The following is a 10,494-nucleotide window of genomic DNA, read 5'->3' as shown; positions in this document are numbered from 1 at the left end:
CTCTAGTCGGTGGCAGAGCTCTCACGGCCTCCCGAGTCGGTTATGGCGATGTTAATTGCGAGTGGCTGTCAGTGAAATAGTTGGTGAGCTTTTAATAGGCATTTTGAAACAAGCCATAGAAATTCGGTGTGAAGGCGGTATTTTGACAAAGTTGACTGATTTATCAAGAAAATTAACCCAAAATATTCTTATAAAAGATTCATCAATCATCGGAGTAAGTCTGTACACCAGTGAAGAAAACAAGAAGGATATTGAGAGGGATCTTTTGGATGAGTGGGAGAAATAGATCATCATCTTTCCCTTTCTAATGAGGTAATTAGTGATTTAAGAAGCAAGAGCAATTGCTGCTGATCTTTAATGGATTTGCAAAGCAATTCTATGTATTTCATGGACTCATGAGGAGGAGGCCTGACGCATGAAGAAGGGAAAGGAGTTGAGAGTGTGTGACCTCCATGAGCTCCATGACTTTGTCCAACCATCTCTCTGTTTCTTCTCCTTCTTTGCCAATACTCTCTGCAGTGTTTAGTAGTGGTAGTAGTTCTCTTTCCTCTTTCTGGAAGTGCTCTTTGCAGGTGTTCCTGTTCATGATCCCCAACAAAAGCAAAGAAAACTTCCAATGTATGCTTGAAAAACTAAATAATCTTACGCAATGGAGTCTATTGAAAGATCATATACTTTGCTTAATTGTGACCTATAATTAGAATTTGTAAGAAGGATTTGTTTTAAATATATATATATATATATATATTGTTGAAACACTGATTGATCAACCAGCAGTTTCAAAGAGCTAAAACATGCGTGAGTGATTCATTAATTTGAAAGAAAGGAGCTAGATATAGGAATTAGCATATGAACTCTGAGGAAAAAAACAGAAAGCCACAAGCACAGAAGTAAATGATTCATTAATTCATGGATCATTCTCAAAATCATGCAACAAAAATTTCATCTGCCTAAACACGTAATAACCAACAATACTGTGACATTTCAGGGTCAGGATGGACGGAATGAGGATAAATTGATCATATAAAGCTGACTAAAGAATAACAAAAGTTGGTGGTGAATCTGGTGCAAAACTTTTTGCTATACCTATTCTATTCTTTGTCAAACATAATCATAAAATTCATATTGGGGTTAATGTCCACTTTCATGAACACACTGTCATTTAAAACTTATATCATCTACATTTCCCTACAGAAACCATGTGAAACTAGACAAGAGTGAAAGAAACCACAAAATTAAGTAAACAAACAAAGTAAAATTATCTTATGCATATGTCTCTACTTTAAAGTGGTGTTTAATAAATTATCCATAAATAATCATGGCTAATCACAACATTCATGTTGGGGCCCACGTCCACTCTCATACCTTGTACATTTCCCAACTGATATGCCTCCCTATATTCAAATAATCACTACCATAAAGAAAAACTGAAAGACATGAAACTAGATAGAGCGAAATACACCCATGAAAAAAAAACTACAAAATTAAATAAACAAAGTAACAAACAAACATATAAATATATATATATATATATATATTTTGCTATGAGTGAGATGATATATTATAAATGAGTAATTAACAAGCAAAGTATATTATATGGACCAATGGAAAATTGCATTGATGTTACTGAGCTTGAAAGCCAAGGAAAGGCCATAACTTTTCAAAAGGCCGCACCATCAGATATCAAAACAAATACAAATGCACGCACGCATGACCCACCGCTAAAACATTAAATCAATGGATTGAAGAAGACAAGGCTGAGATCATCTACCAACCTGCAAGGTTTTCAAACGCTGTGAAAGATTCAGCATGGCTTCCAGGTAGCACAGCGCCTTCGGCCCCATCGCCATCACTGACTTCATGTCCTCCTTGATCCCATTCATCATCGGCAGCTCCTTTGCATGCTTTCCATATGCCACCCCACATAATCCTAATTAGACTTAAAATTAATTATTTAAACAACATATTAACCTTATAATTAACAACCAAAACCACCAAGATGAACATGTTTAGGATCTAGGGATTGATGAGGCGGTGAAGTACCTCTGTCCTCGGCGGCCCTTTCCAAGAGAGGGAAAAGGAATCGCTCCTCCATCTGGGCGTGCTCCAGCATTATCTCCACAAGCTCTGCATACCTCCTTCCGGCGGCGATCCTCCCTCCCCCGCCACCGCTGGCAATCTCCTCCGCCCAACGTGACACCCCCTCAAGATGCCGCTCGATGCTACGGTGCTGTAAAGCCACAGCATTCCTTAACTCCGCTGCTGCCGATGAGCGATCAGTTCCATTCTCCGCAGGGGATGGAGGTCCATGGAATGTGGAGTCGATGTAGCGGAGGATCATGTCGGCGGATCCAGAGATGCTCTGAGAGCCGCAGCGGAGGACAGGGGTGGCGGAGGATTGGGGATTCCGAGGGGATGAACTGGAAGGTGGAGTACTTGTAGAGAGAGAGATGCGGATCCTGGCGGCGATTGGGCAGGACTCGGATCCGAATAGCTGGAAGGTCATCGTCGCCGGCACCGGAGACGATGATCGGCGGGGAGGTGGCGATGATCGCTTAGGTTTAGGAGCGCAGTTACCCATTGTTTAGAGATGGAGAGGGAGATGGGGTTTTGAAATTTATGAGGAAATGGAGGTGTTTAATGTGAATTGATGGAATTAAAAGGGCGGTGGTTTTGGAGGGAGGAGATGGAGGAGCTCTCATAGGCATTGCCTGCGAGTTAAAAAGGCGGGAACTCATTCTAGATATCCCTCGGGATCTGGGACATTGAAAATGGAGGAGATGGAGGAGCTCTCATCCGTTGCTTAGACCTTTTAAGTTTTGGACTGGGCCTGCTTCAATTTTGAGGCCTGGTCCATTATTATGATTATTTTATTTTATTTTTATTTTATTTTAAATGGAAGTAAATTAATTTAATCTATTCTTATCTTATTTTAGTGTTTTGTACAATATATATCATTTTACATATTTTCTAAGTGGCATGGTAATAATCAAGATAAAAAATATTAATACGAAAAAGTAAACATAGCAAAAATTTTCTAGTTGAATTCACTTTTGATATAGTAAATAAGATTTACTGTCAAAGGGTTTTTGGTCTAGTGATATCAGCTCTACTGTGAAAAATGTGTTGTTGTGAAAAACTCAAGTCCTGTTAGACGTAATGATAGTAATCAATCCTATTGCTGATTTATAGCCCATACTCTTTGTCATCGAATGAAACCAAACAAACAAATGCCCACCTCCTAGACAAATGAACAAACGTCCAATTCACTTATAGCATGGGCAGAGGTTGAATTTTTTTTGTGAGGGCCAAAAATATATTTAAAGTGAGCTAAAAATCTTTTCTTAGAGAACAAGTAAAAAGTGAATGAGGCAAATATTTGATTTTTATAAATATTTTCTAAAACTATTTTTTTTTTAAATAGCATATATATATATATATATATAATAATTTTTAAAAAATCAAGTTGCTAAACAATAAATTAAAAAAAAATTGGAACTATATAACCAATTTATTAAATATAAAAATGTTAAACTATAAAACTTTATAATTTTTGTTTCAAACTATAATATTTTTAGCCTATATATATTAATTTGTTAAAAAAAACAACTCATTAAACAATAGACTCTTACTAAAAAAAATTATATAAATTAATTTATAACCAACAGCCATGGTTCCTTTTGCCCATCCCTAGCTAGAGGGGCCACGGGCCGATTTTTGGGCCCTGCCTGGCCCGGTGAAGCCCGCCGGTTCAAGTGACCCGGCGGTAGCCGAAACCCCGTGATCGACCCCGCCTGTAGTGGGTCCCGATTACTGAAGTTATCCTTATCTCAACCCGTGACCCAGCGGGTTGACCCGCCTGGTCAACTGGGTTCATCAACCCGCCGGGTTGGTGGGTCCAACTCGGCTTGCACTTTTTTTTTAAGTTTTATATTATTTTTTAAAAAAAAAAAGATCATGGCCATGCTTATTTATGCATGCTAATGGTTTGGATTCCTTGACCTTCTTTTTAACCAAGAAAAGCACCTAACCACTTGGGCTACACTAACTTTTGTATAATATTGGGAATAGATATATATAAATAAATATAGTTGAATGTCAACTTCCAATTCATTAATAACATCAACATGAACGTAACTTAAACCCATTTGAATTTTTTTGAATGGTGGGAAAGCAATAAAAAAATGAATAGTTATAATTTTGTGTTTTTAATTGTCACAAGTATTAAATGAAAAAAAAATAATAGGTACAACTAGTTCTTAAACAGACAACCATCTCACTGTAAATATTGAATTTTTGTGTGATTTAATTATTGTAAATATTAAATACAAATGAAAAAGTATTTAATATAACAAGTTCTCAATTGTCACAACTAACCATTAAATTATAAATTTTAACGGATGAATCTAAATATGCTTAAATTTAATAAAAAAAAAAGGTAAGTTTTGAAGTTAGTAAGCTTTTTTTTTGTTTTTTTTATTTTATTTTTGCACTAATAATATGTTCAGCATAATATTATCCTGTAAAGTTTGATAATTAAGCTAAGGTAGAGACATACCTGAATAGCAATGAATAGTTAGCAAGTGGCAACTATGAATTAAAGTAAGAGAATTATATAAGTTTTAATTATTATATACTCATAAAGATATCTTAACAACTTAATTCGATAGAGAAATGAATTAAGTACAATCTCTCGTCCTCTTTTTTTTTTTAAAGTTATTTTAAAATTATTTTGAGTAGTCTCAAAATTTTTAATCGGTTAACAATTATATTTTTGTTTTAAGATAAATTAAGAAAAAATCTTAATTTGTAATTTATATATATATATATATATATATTTATTTATTTATTTAAAATAAATCACAAGTGAAATATAGAGTACTGTATTAGATACTTATAAGGTTTGTTGAGGTCATTGTTTCGAATCTCAACAATAACATTATTAGATTTTTTAATTTAATTTTATAGTAAAATTTTAAAAATTGGAGGGCCGGCCCGTAAATCGGCGGGTTCTGGCCCGGCCCGCCGGTTTGTGAGGAGTACCGGGCCGGGTCCGGGTCAACTGAAGTTCACCCGTAATCCGTCGTGCCCGCTGGTTAACCTGGCGGGCCGGGCCGGTTACGGGTCAGCTCAGGGCCGGCTCAAAGGTAAAGCAAATGAAGCAATTGTTTTAGACCCCCAATTTTTTTAAGGTCTCATCTTTAATTTAGATTTTTTTAACAATAATTTTAACAACTCAAAATTTGAAGGACTCCAAGTAATTATTGTAATATAAAAATATTTTAATTAATATTTAATTAATATTTTATAATCCTAGCTAACTTTTAAAATTTTCAATAATATCATAAAATATTAAATATTTTTATTTTAATGATTAATCAGTCTCATATCATCTTTAACTAATTATTAAAAATTTATTCTGATCCTCTAGATAATTTTCATACATTTTTTCCCCAAAATTAATATAATATTCATTAATTTTAAGTGGAAATTGCCAAAAAAAACCCTCTAAGTTTGTAAAATTGCCAAAAACACCCCGTTAGTTTTGCAATCCCTAAAAACCCCCTTCTTTTAAACACTATATTTTTCAAACCCCCAAAGCCTGTAATGGATGTGAACGAAGTGAGTTTCAAATTTTATGGGACGAAAATGCCCTTGCATGGGAGTAGTGGGCTGCATGACCCATCTCGGCGGTTTGAGAGGAAGTGGGGTGGGTTTCCGTAGGGTAACCCCAAGAGACGAATTTATTGGAGCCGTTTACTTGCTTTTTCTCAACTCGCGTGTTCGAACTTTTTCCATTTCGAAGTCTGTCTCGAAGTTGTCTCTACGCGCAAAGCCCTCCTGTAATTAGCATTTCATCGACTTTTCCCTTTCCACGGTATCTCGAAGGAGAAGTCCCCAGCTGACTAGTTGGCATTTCATCGAGTTGCAGATCTAAGGTATTGAGTATGGTTTTATGTTAAGCCTGTTACATAAAGAAAGATTTTTCGGTTTTTGTTTTGTGCTCCTGTTTTTGTTGGAAGATATTGAAAGTCTGCAGGGGATTTCTCATTTGGGGGTTTTTGTTAGTCTGCGAGGGACATTTCTCGGCTAGGGTTTTGTTTTGTTTTTGCATTTTCGTATGTATACACTATCGAAATAGTTTTTTTCGATTGTTATGATTTGTGTAATATTTATAATGTACATTTCCCCTTTCGTTTGATATGGTTGCGGTTCTGAATGAGGGTTGACGTTTAAGAAATGAGATGTTACAGTTTAAACTTTGTTGTCTCTGTTTAAGAAAATGGGTCTCTGTTTAACATTTGATATCTCTGTTTAATAATTGAGAGGTAACCATTTAAAACCTTATATTTCCGCTTAAACTTTTGTACATCTGCATGTTGAATGTGTTGTTATTGTCATGCAGGGCTTGTGATTATGGCGGTCAACCTAGTTAATGGGCGATGCTATTTGACACCCGGTTGTAGAGCACCTTAGGCGAATTGAAAGATAACATGACCCCTCGACATTTTTCGGGAGATTATTCGAAGGGACACCGTTTGCAGCGTTTCATCTGAGCTAGAAGCTATATACCAAGAGGGCCCTTCTTGATTCTCTTTTGCAAAGATGCGATGGTCGCACTAATAAATTCGAGGATCGGGAAAGCCTCTCCGAGTTTCGAGACCTCAAGATGTGGCCCTCGTTCTTGAGTACAGCGTTGTGATAGCGCAGATCGTCTTTCGAAGAAGAAAACCAGTCGGTCGATTCGAAAGGGCGGTATCTATAAAAACATACGAGAGACAGAGACTCCATCAAGAGCATTCTGGTGCAACTTGTTCGACGGAGGGGAGAAGAAGATAATTTTTGTCAAACTCGATGGTGTACCTCATGGACGTGAGTCCCTCTTCCCAAATACATCATGCTCGGTTCGAGCTGGATCGTTGATTACGTCGATGATCTACCGACCATGGGCGTCTGCGCGTATGGGCGCGAGCGGACGCACTAAGTGGCTTATGGAGGATATTCCAGCAAGCTGCCTGAGTGCAAGATAGATGCTCGGGAAGAAGACTCAACACAGGGTACATTAGCTGGTTGCTCGGTCGGGCTTAACGTCTGGTTTTACTGAGTGACGGAACGGGAAGAAAAGTCCGCTTTAGCAAGGTCCCAAGGATCGCTGCTACGGTGAAAGTATTCTAGGAAGCGGCGGTGAGAAACCGACTTGTCATCGCTCGATGGGAAAGAGGTAATAAATCATGGACAATGTTTAAACATATTATTTAGTGTTTAACTTTAGTATTACCGTTTAAAACTTATTCATACTTGGTTTTAAATATTTTTGTTCTCCGTTTAAATATATTCTATAACGTTTAAAATATATAACCAATCTGTTTAAAATATAGTTTTTACAGTTTTAAAATGAATGATTTCGCTAACATTGTTTGGTTTTACATATGTTAGTTTCCCGAGATGGTTCCGTCGAATCGTTTGAAGAAGAAATATTTATTGGGGACAATCGAGCGGATGGATGCTATCGCTCCGAACCACTTGCTCGAAGACGGGATGAGAGGCGGCCTCTATCGTGCAGCGCTCGACGCAGATTCTCCTACTTCCCGACCCACGCACGCACGCAATCCTCGACGCCTGAGAAACTCTCCCCACCCCCGGCAGATTGCAACAACCCCCTACCACGACAACGCAGGGCCCCCGACCATGGCAGCCCTCTCGGGCCGTGGCGTAGCCCAGCCGGCGACATTAGGCAAAAATATCACCGTAACTCTTATGCAGCGTGCTGCGAGATATTGATGACCGAGTTTCTCGGGCTCGTACGCTCATGTTGAGGCAGCGGAAGGGACGTTCGCAACCGACTGCGCCATCCTCCAAAGAACCGGGTACCGGGATGAACGAGGCGTCGAATTTGACGACGACGACATCATCGGGAAGGTCGTTCCAAGACGGCCACATTCGAAGAGACTTGCGAAAAAGAGGAGAACAATCACGCCTCGCTCTACCGTGCGACGACGATGTAAACAATAGCAACATCATCGGTGGTCGATGTCTATCGAAGTCATCGCCGTTGATGACATGGCTATGACGATGGAAGCCTATCGTAGATGATGTGGCTGACTGCCGCGGTTGAGAAGGTCGTCAACTCTCTTCTTAATGAATCGATGGACCCGGTGGAACCGGTTGCCAAGATCGCGGCGATCAAAGATGGACAGCAATCCCTTGCGGATCAAGAACAAGCTAGGGTGTGTCTCCCAATCGATGTCGTAGTCGCTGGCCACGGTTGAGAAGATCGTTGAACTGTTGCCGCTGGCCGTGGCCGTGGCGGCGATCGCAGACGGCAAAGATGCACAATCCCACCACAAATACAACCATGTAAGGATGTGTCTGCGGTTGATGTTGTCGCCGTCGCCCCGCATCGAAGCCGTGCGGAATCCCACAACAAGAACAACCATGTAAGGATGTGTTCGCAGCTGATGCTCGTCGCGTCGTCCCTCGCGATCGAAGGAAGACGCTCTGGTCTCGAACACCGTGAAGGTGCAATGGCATGACTCCCATGAAGACCCCGGACCGAAAGCAACGAGGAGATGATCAAGGCTAATCAACAATGGGACCAGACTGGGCTGAAAAAGCTTTTTATTCCCATGGGTTGCACTGTCTCGTCTTAACAAAATATGAGCAGGAGTTGATGAGGATCTTCCTCAACTGCTCTATGGACGGGTAAGTCTTAAGTTTTTATGATAGTGTTTAAAGTTTTTATTATAGTGTTTAACGATTTTCTAATGGTGTTTAATGTCTTTATGTTATCATTTAATTTTTCTACTTAACGTTTAATTATATATAATATCATTTAACAATTGATAATATCATTTAAACATTTACAATATGGTCTTATTATATCTCGTTATCGTTTAACCTCGACGACTCGTCGTGTGGAAGAATACTGACGTCGACATCCACATGGGACAAATTGTACACGGGCTGAGGGGAAGGAGATGGTCACGAGATGATGTGATGGATGCTTTCGTGTCATAATACAAAAGTCGCCGAGCAAAGAGCCATATCCTTACAAGCAGCGCCTCCATCACCAGACCGCTTGCGCTTTTTATGTCAAAGCGAGGGACAGCGCACATGAAACAATTATGGCTATGGTCGGGGATGCTTTCGTAGCAACTCTGCACGTAAGTTCAAATTGTCATCCTCCCGATAATCATGAATGGCCACTTCCATGTCGTGCGTCCTCGACAATGATAAACAAGAATACAGGCATTATTCTTCATGTCCGGGAGTACGACAAAGGCGCTGGACATGGTAAGTCCTTTTAATTATGTCCGATTAATAGTGTTTGGTATTTAATCGGGTATTCTAATCTCAACTTGCATATCTTGACAGCGGAATCTATTCGACAATTGTGTCGATATGGAGTTCGGTGAGTCGGCGACGGCAAAGTACCCACTCTTGCACGACATGGAAACCCCACGCCAGAAACAAGGAAGCGTCGATTGCGTGCGCTACGTCATGCGGTTTTGTCGAGCAATTACTTTGGGGTGAGAGATTCACGACTCACGCAAGCAGGACGTTCCTTACCTCAGTTAAGATATGTTATCCGCGATACTTAAGGAGGGAGGCGTACGGCGTCCATGACAAAGGGGTCGTCACTGGCGGGTTAAGATTTGTGACCCGAAGAACATGTCTTGTATATCTCAATGTCGATTTTGTTTTCGAATGTAAACACGGATATTCAATTCATTGTTTTCGTTTCAGAATAACATGACTTGTATATCTCAATGTAAATTTTGTTTGTTTTCAATTGTAAGACAGGTTAAATTTCATTCAGTTTTATTTCATTGTTTAATTTACGTTGTAATTGTGTACATTTCCTTTTTCATTGTTTAAATATACCATATATCGTTTAAACATCGGTTGAAATATTTCAAATTACGGATGTATCCGTTTAAAATAACAATGTCTACGTTTAAATACATTCAATTCGTTGTAAAGAGTAAGAGTTTAAATATGGAAAGTTTCCCATCAATACACTGATGTTTCCCTATCGCCGATGGTCTTATTCTGATGCCTAGTCGTGCAGTTTCATTACAAGATCGTCGATTGTGACCGGATCCATGGCGGCAGGCTGCGATGTAACTTCGCGGACATCAAAGCGCTTGCGACTCGATCCTCTTTCGTCTAGGCCGCCCAGTGCCTTCTCGTCGCGAGTGATGCATGAAGCGAAGCTCACGATTTCCGTCCGAAGGCACATCGTACGTCGGGTATGGGGAATATAGCTTCCTTATCGCCCTGGGTTTGTAATTGTCGACGGTGAAGTACCCGCTAATAAATCGATGTATCGTTGGTGTTTATCTGCGTTATTGCAGCGTAGGCGTGTTTGCAAGGGATACCATAAACTTGCCACCTTCGACATGAACAAGGATTCGATGGCGAGATCTATAGAGTTCTTTGCGATGCTGGTCGATCGCCGTAGCGATCATCGACACAGACGACCAACACGAA

General features: G+C 39.6%; 1 protein-coding gene across 1 annotated transcript; it reads right to left on the bottom strand.

Moving 5' to 3' along the window:
* Nucleotides 1–290: 290 nt before the first annotated feature.
* LOC120281157 lies at nt 291–2,581 on the bottom strand. Its single transcript, XM_039288060.1, has 3 exons — nt 2,044–2,581; nt 1,776–1,930; nt 291–578 (listed from the first exon to the last, which is right to left on the bottom strand). The coding sequence occupies exons 1-3, from the start codon at nt 2,579–2,581 to the stop codon at nt 291–293; spliced, it is 981 nt and encodes a 326-aa protein (XP_039143994.1).
* Between the last annotated feature and the right edge of the window lie 7,913 nt (nt 2,582–10,494).

The sequence above is a fragment of the Dioscorea cayenensis genome, chromosome 17, assembly GCF_009730915.1.
Source record: "Dioscorea cayenensis subsp. rotundata cultivar TDr96_F1 chromosome 17, TDr96_F1_v2_PseudoChromosome.rev07_lg8_w22 25.fasta, whole genome shotgun sequence".
Classification (NCBI taxonomy): Eukaryota; Viridiplantae; Streptophyta; class Magnoliopsida; order Dioscoreales; family Dioscoreaceae; genus Dioscorea; species Dioscorea cayenensis.
Note: the sequence above shows the minus strand (reverse complement) of the source record. Positions and strands in the feature narration are given on the sequence as shown.

Coding starts and splice junctions, on each gene's coding strand:
- LOC120281157 (XM_039288060.1), bottom strand. CDS start 2,581: ATGGGTAACTGCGCTCCTAAACCTAAGCGATCATCGCCACCTCCCCGC. Junction 1,931..2,043: donor AAGGGCCGCCGAGGACAGAG/GTACTTCACCGC, acceptor AAGTCTAATTAG/GATTATGTGGGGTGGCATAT. Junction 579..1,775: donor AGCGTTTGAAAACCTTGCAG/GTTGGTAGATGA, acceptor GATCATGAACAG/GAACACCTGCAAAGAGCACT.